This window comes from Falco biarmicus, chromosome 9 (assembly GCF_023638135.1).
Source record: "Falco biarmicus isolate bFalBia1 chromosome 9, bFalBia1.pri, whole genome shotgun sequence".
Taxonomy (NCBI): Eukaryota; Metazoa; Chordata; class Aves; order Falconiformes; family Falconidae; genus Falco; species Falco biarmicus.
In genome coordinates, this window is record NC_079296.1 from 54,761,821 (window position 1) to 54,782,851 (window position 21,031).

The 21,031-nt window shown below is 41.5% G+C and overlaps 1 protein-coding gene and 1 long non-coding RNA gene across 2 annotated transcripts; one reads left to right on the top strand and one right to left on the bottom strand.

Annotated features, from left to right (window-relative positions):
* Positions 1-323: 323 nt before the first annotated feature.
* C9H10orf143 (chromosome 9 C10orf143 homolog) lies at positions 324-14,383 on the bottom strand. The gene is made up of 4 exons (XM_056352202.1): positions 13,871-14,383; positions 9,031-9,171; positions 8,842-8,907; positions 324-5,445 (listed from the first exon to the last, which is right to left on the bottom strand). Exons 1-4 carry the CDS (start codon positions 13,952-13,954, stop codon positions 5,416-5,418), a joined length of 321 nt encoding a protein of 106 aa, XP_056208177.1. The 5' UTR covers positions 13,955-14,383; the 3' UTR covers positions 324-5,415.
* LOC130155184 (uncharacterized) lies at positions 13,548-15,734 on the top strand. The gene is made up of 2 exons (XR_008823939.1): positions 13,548-13,700; positions 14,633-15,734. It is a non-coding gene; the product is annotated as an uncharacterized LOC130155184 (long non-coding RNA).
* The last annotated feature ends 5,297 nt before the right edge of the window (positions 15,735-21,031 follow it).

The window sequence follows — 21,031 nt, forward strand, 5'->3', positions numbered from 1 at the left end:
AATCCACAGGAACTTAGGTCTGATCCCCAGGTGTTCCAACTAGTCGAGGAAAAGAAAAAGCTGGACACAAAGATGGAGAGGATCGGTTGAAAAATATTAATGTTTAACCCTCTATTACACCAAAACTGTAGAGGAATCACTTTGTTTCAAAACACCGATTCTGCATATCATTCACACATCTGGTCCATGAGGAGGAAACCGTGTGGGATATACCACACAAGTGATACTGTGTATAATACAAACTACAAAGCTTTTATTTACCTTTATACCCCCATGTCTGCAGAATGCAATTCAATTATTAATGGAATAACAAACCCAGGCAATTTCATACTGTAGCCAAAGTGGTGTTTAATGCTTCTGCTTTTGTAAGTAACAATTTACAAAATACAAAGTTAAAAATATTAGATCATATGATTTTTACCTGAATTAAAAGCAGACCATATGCCTATTTTACTATATACATGTAAATAAAGTATCACTCAGGTTGTGTACAAACCATAGTATTAGGAAATATAAAGAGTATATAATTTTTATCAATAAAACAAATTTTCATAGTTATACAAGGTGAAGAAAAGTCTTACAAAAATAATTCTGTAGTTCTACTGCAGATTTGACACAAATCTGCTTTAAAGAAATATTCACCTGTCCCAGCCTGTACAGCATTCATCCATCCGTACCTATCACCGCAGCTTTATGATTCTGACAAATCCTGAAACAAATGACAGAGGCAGTGTATCTATTTTAAAAAATACCACTATTCTAAGCCTTCTATGTATTAGGCTATTAAACTACAATTTGTTTTCATGCTGGCTTATTTATAAATGCATCCCTTGCCCCATTTAGAAAGCACGGGGTAAGGAATCACATCCCAGCCAAAAGACTGACTTTAAAGTTTATCCAGAAGTATATGCATTCTCATTTGTGAACGCATCAGGGGTAACGATGACATTCCTAAAACCTAACGATGTTTCTAGCCAGCTGGAGAGGTCAGGTAAGACTTCAGAACGAGTAAGACCAGCAGGCATTTCGCAGGGACCAAGGGAAGCAGGTGCAGCGATGCTGCTGGTGATGCTTTGCCCCGTGAAGCCTTGAAGGCTCGGATGTGATCTCCAGCTCACAAAGCAAGCAACGCCAGGTATTTCACTTTGGGATACTTTACACAGAATAGAACTGAAATGTACATCTATCCAGAACACTGTATTTATCAACAGTTGCATCCCCAGAAACGTAAGTAAAAATCTGGTCAAGTTTTTGTTAGGATTTACGGCCTCCCACAACAAGGAAGAATGCAGAACACTAATAAAAAGGTACATCACAGTTACCCTTCTGCTTCAAACAGCAGTTCCCAAATGTTTCTTCATTATTTATTTTTATATATTGTAAGCCAACTCAAGAAAAGCAGGAAGACGGGAGCTGCTATTTTTGACAAATACTAGGAAGAATATCTTTATGTTGTGCAAATTAAATAGGAGTATATACACATACACTTGAATTCTAGTCATACAGGAACTACTTCTTAAATATTGAAGATATCAATGTTCAATACAAAGAGCAATTTCAAGTTTAAAATTATCCTGATAGCAAATACATTTTTTTGTATCAATAAATAGCAATTTATTGATACAAAACAATACAATAGAAAACAATAGCAAAGAAAAAAATACTGTTGGAAACTACTGACATTTTCATAATTTCTGTGGTACTCGACAATCAAGGCTTAGCCATGAGGCAAGAATGGATGCCCACAACAAAACCTGGTATCAAATGCTGTCTTTGCATTTGTAAAAAAATCTTTCCATTCAATACGTGTCCTGTTTCTTGGACTCTTCCCACGTGTCTGCCTGCTACAGTCTCCAGAACGCGTGGGATACTGAACGAGGGGTTCCCATTCCACCCAGCCTCGTGCTTTTGCAGTTAAATAACCAGGAATGATTATCCTGCACACTGAAATGTTAGGGATGAAAAAATTAAAACACTTACCAACAACACAAACAACTCTGAAGGAAGAGAAAGATACATATGGGTTTTCATAGAAATCTTCACTAAGGAGGAAAGGCACCACATTTCTGTATCAAAACTTTTTTTTTTTTTTTTTAATACGCTTTCATTACAAGTTGTGTTACGATGCAGCAGAGATGGTAGCTCCCAAGTGGTTTTCATCCCTTTCTATCTTTTCTATTTCTTTCATTCCTTTTGTACTGTAATATATTTTGTTGACAACAGTATAACTACATGAAAGTGGTAATTGTGATAGGCTGAAAATGAGGGGAGTTAACTTTCCACTAGCTAATCTATTTCTACACCCTTTTTTGGAGTCCATTCTTCAAAGAGGTGAAATTGGTAGGGGAACAGAAGGGTTTTTAAAATTTAAATATTACTATAGAATTGATCTGACATCTATGCCATACTGTGTTCCCAGAAAATGCAAACGGCTATAGTTAAAAGCAAACAAAATTAACCCTACTTGTGACCATTTTACTCTAGTTTCTATAGCATAGCATTTAGATGTTCAGAATGCACATATGAATAACATAACTACTCATCAGTTAGACTTGATGTAAACTCCAGCATTACATTTATAACAGTGTAAAGAATGTAGAACAGACCCATGTTGACACTGCAGGTAACAGTAAAGTTCTCCTGTTTTGTTCAGCTGTATAGATGCAGTAATCTCCAAGGACAGTCTTGAGAATCAGGGTGGACAGTGTAATAAAATACCTGCACAGTGTACAGTAACAATGGGAAGACTGATACGAAAAAATTACATTAAAATCGAACACCAGTATGACTTCATCAGCCTCTGTAATGCAGCTGCAAACTATGACCAGTCCTGTGATTTATGTACGATAAGATTTTACAAAACCCAAGTAATGATTACTCTAAAGGGAGAAGAATTAAAAAGAACATGGCACAAAACCTACAAGGACCCTAAGGAAAACCAGTTGGTTCTGGTTTTTACCGTATTCCATACCGGATTAAAATACAGTTAAGTTTAAAGCAAACAGAAGAAACAGATACACTGGTATCTGTGAATTCTTAACATGATAAAATTTGAGTTATTTAAATTAAAATCACCCGTTGGGTCTGATAATCCATAAATACAACCCAGTGTTTCAAACATGACGGCGTACTTTTTTGCTCTAATATATTCTAGTAGAAAACTCTTCCATCACAGAGTCCAAGTCTACTTTTAATATTCTCCTCTTTGGATACCCTACATTTTGACCACACACTGTTTAACTAATCATTACTTGTCATACATTTTACTTGATGAAGTATAATAGGTTTCGAATTATTTTGCAGTAATTAAATTTTCAGATACCTTTTAGCCTTTTACGTTCAAGCAGCTATTTCAGCTTCCACAGAACAAGAACTAATGCTTACCTTTTTTTTTTTTTGACTGCTATTAATACCAGAATTTTTAAGAAACAAGGGCTGGACAATGTTTTAAAAATGAACTGCACATAAAATATGATGTAGCTATGTAATTTCAGTTTTGTATTATTATTTTGCACTAGTTGCCAGTATAAAGGAATTTGCTCATTGTATTGCCATTTCAAGTGAGGATATGTTCCTTTCTAGTCTGGATAGATACTATTGCTTGCATCAACCTGTACTGGGAGAGGGAGGATTCAAAATGAGTTTCACATCCTCAAGGTAACAGGGACAATACAATTTTTAAAACCGCTGTGTTTCTTGGAGATTTGACCTTTTAACGGATTGTACTGATCTTGTGATTGAAAAATTTTGCTTTGAAAATATTTATTTTTGATGTAACTAAAATTTATATTGGCTTGGAGGAAACATATTATTTCCTAACCAAACAGTCTGTGTGCCAATTTAGTGCAGGTCTGCTTTACAGGCTCATTTCCTCATCTATTACTTAAGTAAATTCAGTATTTATTAAGATATTCATATATTTAGGAAGAATATTTCCTTAATAGCAGTCAACAACTCCACACACAATATGGGAAGCGTTGTTGGACCCTGAAACACCTTTGTCTAGGGATTTTACAGTTTGATAAACCCCACTGGGAAACTAATAACAGACTGTCACTAGATTTTGCAACCTTGGAACTACCGTTTTAATTTAAACTGGCTACTGGCTGCTCTCAGAAGAGGAGAGGCCAAATGCTGTGATGCCTGCCATACCTGTTTTGGGTTGAACTCCATCCGAAAGCCGAGCAGCAGGAGGGCACAGCTGTAGCTCAGCAGCTCTCCAGATAGTGGAGGCTGCTTTCGGTGTGAGCTCTGGCAGGTCACAGCAACTTCCCCCCACGCAGAGGGTGAACACACGACCGTTCAGCTCGGAGCTTGCAGGACCCTTCTGCCTAAACCAGAGCAGCCACTGCAGTGTCACACCCAAACGACACAACTCTGCCATCTTAGAGTCTAAAAAGTATGTCGCCTATTACTGGCAAAATGTAGATGAAATTATTTGTGACAAGCCAATAAAATTATGTTGGATGACAAGTTCAATACGATTTGTTCTAATATTGCAATAACTGGACAGACAGAGTCAGGGAGTGTCAGCTGATATCTTCAGAACTCTGTGAGGACTCCACAGAGCTGAATTACTATTCATCTTCAGAATATTCATCCTCATAAAGGGATTGTTCAAATAATGCTCCTTTTTCTATTAGATACTTGCCACATTCACAAACTCTGTTTGCTATAAACACATGTTTATAAAATGTATAGCATGTAAGATACCTGATTCGGATGATATTTTGGATTTAAACGTAAGTTTCAATAACATTTTTACTGGTCTTCACCAATGCAAAGCTGAATAGCCATCTTAAAAATGAAGACATTTCTGTTCTCCCATTTCTGCCTGCATATGCCCAAAGGTTGCCCAAAAAAGTGTTCAAGGCCAGGCTGGACGGGGCTTGGAGCAACCTGGTCTGGTGGAAGGTGTCCCTGGCCATGGCAGGGGGTTGGAACGAGATGGTCTTTAAGGTCCCTTCCAATCCAAACCATTCTGTGTTCCTATGATATATAGGGCTGAGATAAAACTGCAAGCCCTGTACCCACGTAAATGCAAGGACCATTTTCCAAGAGTGTCAGAGAAAGTGCCCAAGTGAGACAGGAAAAATCTCTTGTATCAATATGACCTTTGGCCCAGTCCCAGGTGAAGGCTGGGCCAAAGTCCAGATCAACTTAACTAGTGTAAAACATTAAATCAACATTATTTTTTAAAAACATATACTGAGCTACCTTAAAAGCAGAAGCATTTTTTCAGGTGTGAAAACGACATTCATAATTGTGCACTGAAAGAATGACACATAGAGTGAACTGCTATAGCTGAATACCATACACCAATCCATGCCGTAAGGGAATGTACAGACATCCAGCTGTACGGGGTTCGCAGGTGCACCTTTAGAATTTAAACAGAAAAGCAGTGTCTCTCAGTTCCTAGAAGCCCATGATATGATTGAAGTGTCCCTGAAATGACAAAATTTCATGTCACTAAAAATTATCTCATCAAAACCTGAAACTGGTAGGCAACTTCTAAACTCAAGTCTGCATTTGTTTTTATCACATTGTACTTGTTTAAAAAATGCATTCACAGTAATACTTTCAGAACAAAAAGAGCATTACCTCTCGTTATCATGTAATGCAGAAAAATCTCAAGAATTATGTTCTTCCCACCCCAAAATTCTACCTAGTTTCCTTCTAGTTAACACCACTTCTTCCCTTGCTTCTAAGTCCCTGCCTAAATAGTCAATAACAGATTAGTCCAAAGAAAGCTTACCAAAAATACAATTAAAGTAGTACTCTTTTCTCAAACAGTGATTTAATACACATCTATTATTCCTTCTACAACATGTGGTAGTCATTAAACGTAGAAAAAGAGGTCTAAAAGTTGAGAGAAAACTTCATAGTGATACTGCCTTTAAATACACGTTGAAGTTTGTGGCGCTTATGGTAGTGACACAGAATTAAATGTGTTTAGGAAAGCTGATATTAGTCAAGTTCCTGACATGGTTAATTAGCTCCGCAGGTATTAGGATTTCTTGATGCAAAATACAATCCTGATAAGACTACCCACAACAACGAAAAATTGTCTCAGCCCAATATGCTTTGTGTTTGACTTGTTTCAGTTTGGAGGTTTTAATTTATTTGCATTTCCCTGTCATCAGTAGAATAAAGCTTCTGATAGGATTTTAACAGTATTATTGATTACGGAACAAATTACACCATTCTTTCTCTTGCTCTGTATGTAGGCTCCTCCATTCTGTTCATTTCAGCTGTTCCTTCCACGATGCATGTTAATCACTGTGACAGTCTCTGATTTTCCTGAAGCAAAATTTTAGCTGTGAAGAAAGTTATCTGAGCTCTTACCAGCTTACTAGACATTATACTTTTAGTATAAGCTTTTTATTATTTTAAGAACGAAGATAATTTACTAATATAATCCCTGTCAAATTTATTGAAGAATAACTGTATTATCTGTTACATTACTTGCCACAAATAACTGATTATCTGAAGAGAACACAATGAACAAATCCATACCATAAGTTCATCACCCGCAGGTAGGGAGGTTCTAGATGAATCGTGCTGTGAACCCAAGGGCACTCACACAAGGCAGCTTCCACCAGGGTGGTTATGTTAGCTCAACATGACATGCATTCAGCCATACGGGAACACAATTCTGGCTGCTCTAGTCCCGCCTTTGTGTGGCATTACGTCAAAACTTGAAACTCTCCTAACAGGAACTGACAGCAAGAGTCCCTCCTCTCTGCAAGAGCAAGCTATCAGCGCAAAAGCAATCGTGTTTTTCTTTTACCCAGATTGTTCCAGCCCCATGACTCAAATAATAGAGAACTGAATATATACGATAACTTCATTATTCCATTACCAAACATTGTATGTTACTTAAACTCTATATTTGGCATTTTGCAACACACGTGGGTGAACCTTTTTTCCCCCACTATAGGTTACATCATGGAAATCAGAATCATATTTAAAATCAGTCATATTTAAAATCACCCTGCTTTGAGCAAAGTGTTTTCCATTTCAACTCGACAATATAAGGCTAACTTAGCAAGAAGTCTAGCAAGTAGCTGTACAAGGCCTCTGGATTTTTATAACATTATCTTGAGTTTCTATATTGAAAGCACAGGACAATCAAGTCAAAAAACTGCTTAGTTTTGAGATTCCAATTCTCACTGAGTAAAGTTAGCAAGTTGTTTTCCTGGTTTCTTACAGCTATGGCTGAAAAGCATTTAGAAGTGAATAGAATAGGTCATCTATTATAACTAAGCTAGTGTTTGTTGAGGAGGTAAATGCTACCTCCTCAGGTTATCTGGCTGTTACCTCAAGTTCATTACTACACCACAGGAAAAAAAGGTCATGCTAATCTGATTTAAAACAGAATTGGTGTTATTTAGAATGACGATATTTGTACTCAGCCATAATTGTCCAAAATTACGTGGTCACTGATACAGAAGAATTTTGATACAGAAGAAGTTTGTAAAACTCTAATGTTGTCACTGTAATTCTGGAATACAACAAAAATACACTTCCTAATGTGCCAGCTTGGGTTTTAATCCCAAGGTGTTATGTTCAGTGATTTTTTGGGTTTTAATCCTCGAGATATTCTCCATACTCTCAAAGACGGCAGCACACCTCGGAAATTCAAACTTGGTAATCCACATAGGTGGTCATTCTTCTATATATTCCTAAAGTCAGCCCTGGATCTGGTTTCTATTTTATTTGTAAAGATGAGCGGAAATAAGTTAACACGGTAAATGTCTTTTCAGTCACAGCTCCTGACTTGTCACAGCAACCTCAGTCTTACAGCATTCGATGGAATCTTTGCCATTAATTCTACCAAATCAAAGATTTTGCTACAAACATTCAGCCTTTCTGAAGAAATGCACGGCACTGCCCCACATCTCTCCTCGGTTTTGTCTCTTTAAGGAAGCCTGTGTGATGGTTCAAAAGGATACAGAGGATGCAAATGAAAGTCAAGAGTAGCTCCCATACATTTAAGAAACTTCCCAAACTTTATTTAGACCATTTGCATGAAAAATGAAACTGCAGGAACACCATAACCTCTTTTGCTATTACCAGCCATTATCTCTTTAGGGTTTTGGCCTTCTCTCCAGGGCTAAAAAGACAGTGGTTAAGACCACGGTCATACGTTAGTGTGAGATTCCAGAGCTACTGCTGCACTATTATGGTGTACCACACAGTGTGACTACAGCCTACATAAATAAAAAAAATAAGTACAGGTTTTAAACAGCTTTGGACACCAAGAGAAGCCGATCTGAATCAGCTCAGAAGTCAACACTGTTCAGCTGTCCAAATACTTGCACTGGTTTTCTGGAAAGTCAAATTGTCTGTCCCGAGCTCTGATTACTAGTGGTTCTTTAGCTAGCTCATTTAAAACTAGCTCTGGTATGTCTACAGTGTAATACTTTTAGGCTGAGCTTACTTGTTGGAAAGGAAGTATCCAATTAGAGGAAAAAACAGGAGATAGAATGGGACTCCTGGATGTATTATTACGATCCAGTAAATCAAGGACAATATAAAAATGGGGCAGAGGAAGCTGTATGTTAGTGTTTGCTTCAGTTACTTCCTAAACTCTGCTTTTTAGAGTGAATTTGAAAAATGTGTTTGCGGTCTCTGTATTTTCCAACTGCTGCTGGAAACATATTAGTTTGTGCTCTGCTGGCATACCCCAGAAATGCTAAATCAATCTGCCTTCTTTTATTTACATGCTTTATTCCTGAGAAATGTAATTGCGGTTTTTATTAACTTTATGTTTTATGGTTCTAATACTTAAGAACAAGTCTATCTTTTATGTCACAGAAAGAAAGTTAATATACTTACAGATTCTCCTGCAATACATCTTGGGCAAGGCTGGGCAGTACCTCTGCTTCCATGGTTTTCAAAAATCTAATGAACAAAATCATACACATCGCCATAAAAAAAAAAAGGCAATTATTTGCAAATTTATTATAAAATGCATTTTAAATGTGTTTTTCTAAAAAACAGATTTTGTTGACAGCGTAAACATACCACTGAATTTTGCTTTGTCTTCGTAGCCCAAGGACCATAGTCAGTGGAGATTTTCTGTTTAGAATCCAGCTCCATGGCACAGTCAATGAGGCGAGCATCAGCCTCATTTGGAATGGTTTCTAATGGCTTGCATGCTCGCTTCTGAAAGAATCAAAAGCAATATTTACATGTCTTTGCAAAGCATAGGCCATTGAATACAAGTTTTCAGGATTTTATTGTTTATGACTGGTAAGGATCCACATTCATTTGGAAGAACCGTATGTTAGTAACAGACAACCAGACACTAGGCTGGAACACCCAGGTTTTGTATTTAACACTGCACCTCATGCTGGATGAGCAGGGAAATCTGCAGATCTCACTAAACATCACTGTGCCTCAGTTTCATAAACTGGGGATAAAATGCCACTGGGAAAAGAGCATACTTCACCCTCCATTAGTGTATAATTTAGGATGGCACTTATCAAAGGAGCGGAGCAGGGGAAGTTGTGTGAAATCATTAATTAAATCAAGGAAACGGAAGGAAAACCCTGAAGCCAAGTCAGACAGCTATGAAGACATATTTTGTAATGATTTTTCTATCTTTCTCTGAATACTGTCACCTTTTTACAGCTTTCCATTGCTAATTTCACGCTCTTGAAGCTGTAACTTGAGCTGGTATCTAGTACTGAAAGACGTTTGAGTGTCCCATGAGTCAAAGGCATCCACCCCTGGAGAAAGGGCTGGCCAAGGCAGGGATGTCTTTCCCGCGATGCTCAGGGACCCAACACAAGATCAGAGGTCCCCAGAAATCCTGTTTTACTGCTCTGTGAGAACCAAGACAGCAACTGGTAAGGTTAAGATGCAAGTCTGCAGAAGACACCAGTTGGAAACCTTAAGAAGAATATCCTTGGCCTGTGACTGCTATCCCATGCAATGGGACGACTACCTAAATCCCTGGGGCTCCTGGAAATTTTAACCGCAAGGGAAATTTCAAAACTGACAGAGACATTTCAGGGTCTGACTCTGAATTCCAAAGAGATACACAGGCTTTTGAATTTTTTTTCTGATACCTTTCTGAACAAACTTTGTTTAAGGAATAACAATATTCGATCTCTTTCACAAGCATATGATTTCAGAGGCAGAAGATGTGTTGCCACAGAACTAACAGACTATTGAAGCATGGAAACTAAATTTAAAATTCGAATATGTTATGCAAAAATAAAATGGATCAATACAACAGGAACCTCAGCGGAAAACAGTTGAAACGAGAACACTATCAAGGAATACGGGATATTTGGGTGGGGAGTAAATCAAAAAGTGAAATACGTAATGTACTAAGAAAGTGAATAATATAATAACAAAAAGTCTGAGAAGGTCCTCTAAAGATAGACCACCTTCCACTGGGAAAACATTCTCTTCTCTTTGTTGCTGAATAACTCGTCCTTTATTAAAAGGTACAGCATAGTGGTACAGCAGTGTAACTAGCTAGACGCATGAGATGAAGGAGAAAAGGGAAAAAATTACTTACTGCCACACATCAGAAGAAATTTGGCTTATTAAAAATAAATTCAAGATATTGTGCTTTTTTTGGGGGGGGGTAAGATACTTGGCATCAGCGACAGGAATTCAGCATACAGAGTAGACAGCTGACAAACTTCTCATACCAACGCCAAGACAATTTGTGGAAGTTTCTAGCAAAGGCTGGCTTCAGGGAAAACTTCACTCTCTGGAATTCTCTCTCGTAGGAAAGAAACAATCAATACATCAATCCTGCCTGCACACAGAACAGACAGTGCAGGATTCAAAAAGCCTGCGATTAATAAGGATCAACGAGCTGGCTATTGAAAAGGCAAGCAAGGATTTCATCAAAATGACTACATTTGTTAGGGAATGATCATGCTACGGCCGGCTTGGAAATGTAGTTTAAGACATGCAACGGCAAATCACATACTGTCCTAGAACAGGGAGAAAACAGGTCTCCTGGAAGAGAAGATATTCTGTAACTTTCTTTTCCAGCTGGATAGTCCTGGAGAAACACATGCATTTTCACTGATGCTGAAAGGATAAAGGCTTCACAGTTGCTGCTCTTCCTAAACAGTGAAACTAAACTGGTACAAAAATTAATTACATCAAAATAACCAATCTAAATGCAACAGAAAAAAATTTAAGACTACCACCTGCTTTTTTTTTTTCCTAAATTTAGCTTTAAGATTTGAAAGACCTCATATAAATTTAATATGTTAATCACAAGCAATTTCTGTTTTGTTTCCCACATTTTTAAAAGCCAGGCTAGCTTCTGTTTGTGTTTTATAAATGGCTGTTCCACATGTATAAAACAGGTCTCCATGCATCCCAGCTTTACTCAGCTGAGCTCCACTGGATACTTTTATGGAAAGGACAATGACGACCACATGTAGATGCTCCCCGTTATTAGGGCCAGCTCCCTGCTGGAAGAAGTGCAGGTGGCTCAGTTTGGGAAAGCAGGAGGAACGCGAGGTCCATGCAGGTCCTTGTTCTAGAAAACACTATTTGCAGTCCAGTCTGAACCACAACACACCATGGGAATAGCAGTAGTCTTGAAAATCTGTTACTCTTTACTGGCCTTTAAATGCAAATGCTTTAAAACCAGCACAACATCAATGAGCTCCACCCTAAAGCAAGTTTCTGAAATACATGCAAATGGCAACATCAAGGTGCAAAAGGCAAAAGGAAATTGTATGTGCATATATATAACATACAGTAGGAGCTAAGGGACAGCAGGAAAAACTGTAGGGAATCCTCCCCACTTATAATGGCCACTAGCACAGGACATTGTGTGATAGCAGCATCAAAAAAAGAGTGTGATTAAGAGTTCAAAATAGCTGTCTCCCCAAACCCAGGGATCAGACTGGCCCTGCTTGCTTCATTAAGTAGAGCCGAGTTCAGAGCATCCTTCCCCGAGCAGATGATTCAGCAACATCTCGGCAGAAGCTGCCTACAGCGCTCGTATTGACTTCAAGCCCCAGTACTGGCAGTGACTTAAACCCGAACAGGCCAGAACCCCAAGGAGAAGAGCAACAAGACTGCTACTAGACTTAAAATGTGCAAAACTCCGTACGGTGTGACAGCTGTATGAGTTACAAGGTAAAGCACCTTGTCTGCCTTGCCATTTAAGCTCCTGCTGTTAGCTAAAATCAAAAATAGACATCAATTATTTAGCTAAGAAGTCCCTGTACCTGTGAGCAGGTACTAGGAGGTGAAGAGCACAATGTGGTAAGTATGCACCACCTCAACAGCCAGAAGGGTTACATGTAGGGTTTCACCTCGTGTCTGTGATAGAGCGCATGACTGCAGCAGCTCTATTGTTCACTCGAATGCATTAAGCTGTGGTGACTCAGTTGTAATCTGGACCGTAACAACTGGTGCTATAGAAAAAAACCAACCCTATCTCTGATGTCACCTGGGCTGCTCTGCCTAGAAAATGTTCTGAACTGTAGTAAGAGAAGGTCTCTCTTCAAAACTACCGCGCAGAGCTGGAGTCATGTATGCCGCTATCTACAGACGTGGCGACAGCAACTCTGAGTTGCTCCCCACCATAGATGTTTCAGAAGAATTTTATCTGGTCTCCAGACAACTGGCTCATTAATGCCTTTGTCAGCAGACAAACTGCAACTCATAAACCAGAAGAAAGCTATTATTTGCCTGTCTAACCTCAAAACCAGGAGAAATTCCTTTCCTATGTAACCTTGTTGGTCACAGTCAGACAGTTCACTGAAGAGATGTTCCTCCTCTTCTCTGCGAACGGTGTTTCTCTGATAAATGAGGTTCGCCCCTAACTGTGCAAGGTTTTGCTCATGCCACACATGAGCAAGGATAATCGAGTAACAGTGGGGGAGAGTGCGAACACCAGGATCAGTTTTTCTTGGACACCTTATTAACTTTTGCAAAGTTAACAGCTTGGCACTTACTAGGATGAAAGATGCTTACAAGGTGGTGGATGAGAGACACCTTGTTGGAACAAATCTGGCCAGAGAAGAGCACACACAAGCTTAGCTGAAACGGAAAACTATTCCAGAAGCCCAACTTATGGATGCTAAACACACTGCTCTTGTGAGGCACATCCTGGAGCCAGGACAGCAGAAAAGAGATAGCATGAATGATGCCACCGGGGAAGAGGGTATCAGCCCAAAAAATAGAAAAAAGAAGTGAGGAGAAAAAAAGAAAGGGGGGGGGGGGGCGGGGGGAAGAGGGAAAAAAAGGAAAGTGAAAAAAAAGGAGAGTGAAAAAAAAGGAAAGAGGAAGAAAGGAGAGGAAAACAAAAGAAGAGGGAAAAAAAGAAAATAGAAGGGGAAAAAAAGAAAAAGCTGTTTAGGGAAACCCCACACAAGAATTACGAGGGTGTGCGGGCAGGCCCCTGCCCCGCACGCAGCCCCGCACGCAGCCCCGCACGCAGCCCCGCACGCAGCCCCGCACGCAGCCCCGCACGCAGCTCCGCTGCCAGGGAGGCCCGCGGGCCCCGCCCCCCCCGGCCCGGCCCCGGCCCCGGCCCCGGCCCCGCTGCGGGCCGGCACTGCCGCCGCGCCGTCGCCAGGGGGCACCGGCCGCCTCACGGCCCCCTCCCCGCCCCGGGGCCCCCTGCCCGCCCCGGGGCCGCCTCAGGGCCGGCGGGCTCCCCGCCAGGCGGAGGGCTGGCCCGGGACCTGCCGAGCCCGGTAAGGCCGCGGCGGGGCTGAGCGCCGGGAGCCGCCCCGCTAGGTCGTGCCGTGCCGTGCCGTGCCGTGCACTCCGGCCGGCTGTGGGCGGTTCCCGCGGCGCTCCCCGCCGCCCTGAGGAGGAGGCCGAGCCGCCGGTTCCCGCCACCCCCGCGCGCGGCGGAACTCACGCGCTCCGGCTCCCCGGGCTCCGGCTCGTACGCGCGCAGCGCCCCCCCCCGCCGCCCCCGGGCGGGTAGCGGCAGCGCGGCCATGGCAGCGGCCGGGTCCCCCGCGCTGCTCCGCACCCCCGCGGGCCGGGCGGAATCCTCCGCCTGCCGGCCCCGCGGCTGCTCCGGGCGCTGCCGCCCGCGGCGGGGCGGGGCGGGGCCGGGCCGGGGCCGGGGCCGGGGCCGGCGCGGCGCGGCCGGGCCCAGAGGCCGCCCCAGGCGGGGCCGGGTGCGCGGCAGCGCGGGCCGCCCCCGGCGCGCCTCCGGCAGCTGGAGTCGGCTCAGCACCGCGGCGGGAGGGCGCTCGGGCACCCGGCGGCGGGGGCGCACAGCGGCGACATGAACGGGGTGACCCGTCAGCAAGGGGCGAGGCGCTCCCTGGGACTCCGCGGCGGGCAGGGGGGTTTGCTCGCTCACTCCGAACTTCTTCGGGTGCTGGCGGCACGAAAGGCAACGAGAGAACGTTACCGCAAGCGGTGCGTTTGCGGCTGCCGGCCCGCTGCCTGCCCGCCGGCTGCGGAACGCACGGCCCCGCCGGGCGAGCGGGGCACGGCGGGGTGGGGGCGGGCGGGGGGACCCCGAAGGTGGCAGAGTAGGTGGGAGGGGGGAACCCCAAGGTGCTTCCGAGGGAAGGCTGGGAGGGCTGGCCCGGGCTCAGGTAGAAAAAACACTGTCTGACCTGGTTTTGTCTGTGCAGTCTGACATTAACCCTTCTGTTAACAGCAGTCACTTCGTCCCGGTAACAGCGTGACCTTGGCTGTTGCGTTTGAGCTGAATTTGTAATTAGAGCGTTCCCAAGAAGCGAAACCACCTTTAGAGTCCCAAGAAAGATCAGAAGCCACGAGGAGGTTACAACTGGAAAATGCCATGTGCCCGGCATCGTGTGCGTTCCGAAAGCCAGGGAATAAGGAGGTCACTTCCCAAATGCACCCGGCTGTGCCGGGGGTGGAAGGACTGAGCACAGAACCCGCCTGAGCGCCTTGGTCTGGCTCCTACTTTTTTTGCCAAGTTGTGCTTTTCTAAAAGAAACATTTACATTCCGTCTGGTGGTGCGGCAAAGAACTCTGTATTCAGCAGTAGTGGCAAATTTGAGCAGCACTGAGAATAATGATGATGACTTTTAGATTTGGGGACCTAAAATCAAGTACCGCAGCCTACACACACCCTTCAGGTCAGAGATTGCCCGTTACAGGGACTTGCACTGCCCTGGCGTCCTCCTGCCCTGGCTGCTGTGGGTTGTTCTATTACTGCCTAGGACAAGTTGCCCCTTTCCACTGGGATGACAGGGAATGAGCAGCCCATCATGACTTCAGATTCAGTCACAGGAAAGTATCAGAGTTTCAGTATTAGAAATAGCCAGTTGCCCAACAGAATCATTCAGAAGCTTCCAGGGATCATCCACAAATTCCCACTCCTGACAGCAGCAGATCAAAGCCATCAGCGCTGGCTGGGACCTGAGAGCTGGCCATGCAAACCGCATGGCAATATAGAGCAGGCTTTGACTCGTTTCAGATTCATTCTGAAAATGATCAACAGAAGATTCTTTTCTAGAAAATGACTCCCTATAATGAAGCAAAGGTGTCTTCTGCACCCTCTATCTCCTACCAAAAGGGGGAGAACAAAATGCAAGGGAGGTGTGACTGAACAGAAGTCGACAGTGCCCATCACTCACTAGTGCTGTGTGTCAGAGAGAAAACTGGAGTCCTTTGGTTTACTTTTGCTAGCTCTTGAGGCTAGCACGGAACGATATTGTCAGCCTGAAGGGTGTAATGTACTGCTTGTCTTTTCTGCTCTGCTAAATAAAGCTGTTTTGCAGGAGAGAACATGTATTGTCAAGCTATCCCTGGTGTTCACTTCTAGAGCTTATTCTCCACCAGGTATCCAGTTGTACTTACAGTATATGCTCTGTCACATTCTTTGAGCCTGAGGGTGTATCACAAAAAAAAAAAAAAATCCACAGATTTTTTTTTTTTTAATTTAGCATTTGACATGCCTGAAAGAAAAATAACCCTAAATCTGGGTAATCCAGTTTGCAGAACATCTGAAGCATAAGTCATTTCATAGTTTGAACCAAACCCAAATCCATTCACATCAAATCAGATTTATTTAATTATTTCAAAGCCACCTTCCAATTCCACCCCCAGAGCCTATTTATGTGTCTTGCAAGTATAGCTAGCATTTTGGACTGGCTTCCCATTTATATTCACGTTTAGAACAATAGGGTGCACTACAAAACCCATGCATTTTGTGACACATTCATCTAAATGTGTCAACATACGGCAGGGATTCCTTTTCTGCAGGTGCAAGCTACACAAGTGGCAGTTGCATCAGAAAAGCCTCATCCAACAGAAAAACTGTGGAGTTATGTGGTACCTATGTGAACAGAATGAATGTCAGCTCTGTCCATCCGTGGATATTTTCCCAAAGAAGAAAAAGATTAGCTTTGTAAAGAGTATGATAAAAGAGTATGAAAGATCACTTCAGGAACTTGCAAAGAATAGTTATGTAAATCCAAAAGGGTGATTTTGTGAAGTGATTAATTGCTTATGCTGTGAAGAGTGCATGGCCTGAAGTAAAAATGCAAATGCTACTATCACCAGATTTTAAGAGCTCAGTAACAAGGGTAGAGGATATATAATTTACAAACTTTTTCAAGACATCGTGGGAGCTAAGAAGCTAAAAATAAAAGACATGCTGATGTTTACATGATTACACCTCCAAATGCACTGTTTTATGTTTTCAGTTAGGGATGCACCTTGTCTTCTGCAGATGACACCTGACAAAAAAAAAAAAAAAAGAAAAAAAAAAGAAAACGAACAAACCCTACAGCAAAGGAACTGATACTTACTTTGGTTGTCAGAGGTAGCTTGTTGCCACCCGCAATCAGCTATATTTGCACGTGCTAAATTCATAGACCTTTGCCTGTTGGGACTCTTCTGACTTTTATCTGGAGTAGTTTGCCCTTTTTTTTGCAGAGAAATTACTTTGTACCACCCCAAAATGCTGTTCTTGGATCTAATGTTCTTGTATCCTGAGAAAGTGAGCACTCACAAGTCTTCTTATTCTTTCCATTTGGTCATTTTTCCCCTTTCCTCCATTAAGCTCATTTGCTACATGTTTCTGTGTGCTTTCCCTGCTGTCAGCTCCGTCATTCTGTGGAGTACCAGATAATTTACAAGTAGAATAATGTCATAGAATCATTGGGGTTGGAAGGACCTCTTGAGATGCTCTTGTCCAAGCCCCTGCTCAAGCAGGGTGCCTACAGCAGGTTGTCCCATGGGGTTTTGAGTATCTCCATGGATCGAGACTCCACAGCCTGTCTGGCAGCCTGCTCCAGAGTTTGGCCACCCTCACAGTAAAAACCCTGCTTCCTTGTGTTCGTGTTTACCCTTAGTAAATAGATTTAGCAGTCACAAGCCTGTCACACCTTCCAACCTGTTTCTTCCACACCTTGTTGAGTGCTGTGAGAGAAAGAGTCGTGACTGTGGGAACTGCATTTACAGACATGTTCATTCCTTTTTACATCCCTGGTCCAAAGCTAACTGATACCTTTAGGTCTTCAATGGGGACCTTAATTTTACCATTTTCCTAGACGAAAATGTCAGTATTTCCATGTTTGCTGTATTTGATTCCCTGTTAAATTCCCCCCTCATTTTGTTTTATCCTGTGTGTACAACTCTTACTGACATTTAATCAAGAAAACTAGTGACCTGTCATAGCCTTTTCCCACTGCTATTATGCTAAGACCTGATATGTCTTAAAGTGAATTCCTGTCTTGTTTCAGAATATTTGCTCTTTGTTTTGCAGTGTTTGTACTACACAATCTCTTCACCTCCCAAATCTATACATTCTTCCAGATCAAAGTGTTTTTTGTGTTACCTTGTGTCTTGGATCCAAAAGCCAAAATACAATGCTGGACCACATTTTTTCTTATCACAAAAAGTTTTTTTTCAGAACTATTATTACGCATTCTTACCATGGTGAGTACCCTCTTCCTGGCCTCTACCCTCTAATTATTATGAGTCTTCTATACTTATCTTAATTAATCTGTCACATTTTTATCATCATATCACACATACTTAGCACATCCAAGCTTTTTTTTCTCTTCATGTTCAAGGCTTCCCAAACCCCCTAGAATAAAAGTGGACAAAAAATACACCTACGAACCAACAAGAATGGTGTGAATATGTGGTTGCACCCATGTACTGGATCTCATCTTTGCTTCAGTGAAAGCAGGTTGGATATCTTGGATGTCTCCTTCTACACAGCAAACAATTCTGCCTTGCTTTACAATGATTTTTTAAGGAGGGAGAGAACCTTATGTGTTGGTCACATCATCATCAGTCACAGTCAAGGCCCCCTGGGGAAAAAAAATACTCCAAATAATTTTATCACTAAAAGTAATCTTTTAATATAAATTTTAATTTTACTTTTAATGCAACCATTTCCTTTAAATGAGAGTTTTTTTCTAAGATCAGTCTTAGTTTGTACAGTCTAGTAAATCTCACCAGTTCAGAGGCCCACAAAGCTGTTTTTGCAAGAATCCATGCTATTCTTAATCACTTTATATAAATAAGACACCAAATCAGTGCATGATAAGAGGTCTTCTGTAGCAAAGGACAGGCTAAATTCCCAAAAGTATAGCTGATGATTTATCACAGTAAATAAATAATGTAACCAGATAAAACAAGAAGAGATGTTGCTTAGGCATATTCTAAAGGTATTAGATTTTATTTTACACTGTAATAAATACTATTTCTGTATCTCAAAACATAGCTTATATATATCCTGAATTCTTAGCAACTTCCAGCTACTTTAATTTCTTCAAACTGGAATGACATAGTCTCTTTACTGTTATGTCTATCTAAGCATGGCTCAGGAAAGTAGTATGAAGCACCAGTAACTTTTTTGCCACACATAAAGTCAAGGTTCAGGGACTGGCTAGAATGAGAATTACGTTAAAATACATCAATATTTTACAGGGAATTCCCAGCTGGAATATAACAGAATAAAACCTTGGCCTGTAAGGAATATGCATTTCACTACTTCAGCAGGGCACTACAATATAGTAATTAGCAAACGTAAAGCCAAGACAATTTTGTAAACTGGCTTATTCAGGCAGGGCTGGCAAACCTGAGTGGCACTGGGGAGCGGCTGCCCACACCACTGCATCATGCTGTGTCTTCAGGTTTTCTTTCATCCCAGTTTGGATGTCGCCCCTGCAATCGAGTTCTTTGCAACTTGAGGCGAGCAGTAGATCAACTGGGCACTACGGGAGGCTTGCCAGATTAATTTGGCCCACGGCCTGTTGTTCAATCTGGAGTCATTGAAACCCCGGGTTTCCCTGGGACCGTGCTGCCAAATACTCCATATGGGATGCCCAGAAATATAGCCTAATGTTAGGGAGATTTAGTTCTCCTGCGTCTCAATGGGCCTATACATTTTTAACAGCAATCCTTGTTTTTACCTTCCAAATGAACCTTGAAAAGGTCTTGTGAACCTTATTAAAGAATGAGGTTTTAAATTATGCGACATAGCTGTAGTTGACATAGGCTACAGAGGAAGACATTTATTTCCAGAAGTTACATCTGTCCTACAGCTGAAGTAGAGCGAGTCATTCCTGAAGTGTAATCATGTCATCGAGCTTGGCCCGCCGAGTAGGGAGTGCTTTAACCCCCCTCCCCTACTGCCTTGACCCAAATGGCATTCAGGCTGCAGTACCTTGTGCCGAATTGCTCAGCCGCGAAAAAGTAGCTCCGTTTGTTGAAAATGGGTCAGGCAATGGGACCAACAATATGGACAAGAAATAGTAATAAACCAAGAGTTAATCAGACTATAACAGCGTGTGGGGGGGTTTATTGCAAAAAATACCATCTTTTCCACAAATGGAAGCCTGTCTTTGATACAGCAGAAATGCTCAGATCAAACAGAATGCCCATCTTGTGTGGTACTAGGAAACTTAAAAGGCAAAAGAATATACCATTAGAAAATAGATTTGTTTGTGGAATTACTTATTTTAGTCTTACTAATGGCACAGCTCTGTACCCTATGTCAATCTATTCAGCCTAATGCTTTCATTAGTCATGAAAGAGCTGCAGGAAGAGGTTACACATGCTATTTGCTCAATTGTTCTATATTATTTAATATAGTATTTTTAAAATGATCTGAAATCTAAAATAAAATTGGGCAATCTGCGGGACTTGTTTATCTAAACTAGAATTTGGGATTTAAGCAAAATTATTTTCTTTGAAACAAATACTTCATGGGGGAAAAATTACTGGTTTCCCCTTGTTTTCTGACTGAAAGTAACAGCAATTTTTAAAAGCTCTGGAACTCAGCAAAATACGGTACAGATTCCCAAATACACTTCCCCTAAAGATTTTCTATTCTTACAAGTTTCTGATTATGCCACTGGTCTTCTGTTGGGTTAAAATATCAGAGAAAATACACAGAATTAGACTTTTCCCCCTCCACTCATTCCAAATCATCTGAGAGATGTACCAAACAGTAAATAGAGCTGAGGTCCTCATACTTCTTATCACGCCTGTGAAATCTTTTTGAATTGCTGCTTTTATCACGGCAGCAGTTAAGATGAACCTGTAACTGTTAAGATGAACAAATTGTGGTGATCTTGCTTCATGCATATGCTTTGTTTAGAATTTTCTTAAAATACTTCTAATTTATTCCAAAAGCTTGTTTCTAAACTATGTTTTTTCCTCTTTGGTAATGTAGTCAATAAATAAGTGTTGAACAGATAACAGTGAAAATGACTTAATAAAAATTTTCAGATGCATCCTCCACTTGCTGCTTTCCAAAAGTAATCCAAAAATGACCGTATTGTTGAACAATGAAGATTTAGGGTGGTCTGAGAACAATCTTACGGTTGAATCTGTTTTTAGTTGGCCTATTACTCTACTGTGGTGTCACACACTGACTTCAGGTCTTTCCCTTGGTTGGCTATTTGTGCAATGTGGCTGCAATGTACTTTATGTCAACTGGAATTTGTAGTTTTACATCTTTTTGTTTTCTTTAAATATATTTACGTGATTTTGTTTTCTTAGAAATATTCTTTGAGAAAAGACAGTAACTCAATGAAGATATTAATATTTTATTTTGGATTAA

Excerpts from the sequence above, each read along its gene's own strand:
- C9H10orf143 (XM_056352202.1), bottom strand. The coding sequence starts at position 13,954 with ATGGCCGCGCTGCCGCTACCCGCCCGGGGGCGGCGGGGGGGGGCGCTG. Across the intron at positions 8,908-9,030 it reads AGACAAAGCAAAATTCAGTG|ATTTTTGAAAACCATGGAAG; the intron begins GTATGTTTACGC and ends TTTGTTCATTAG. Across the intron at positions 5,446-8,841 it reads GATGTATTGCAGGAGAATCT|GGACACTTCAATCATATCAT; the intron begins GTAAGTATATTA and ends TTGTCATTTCAG.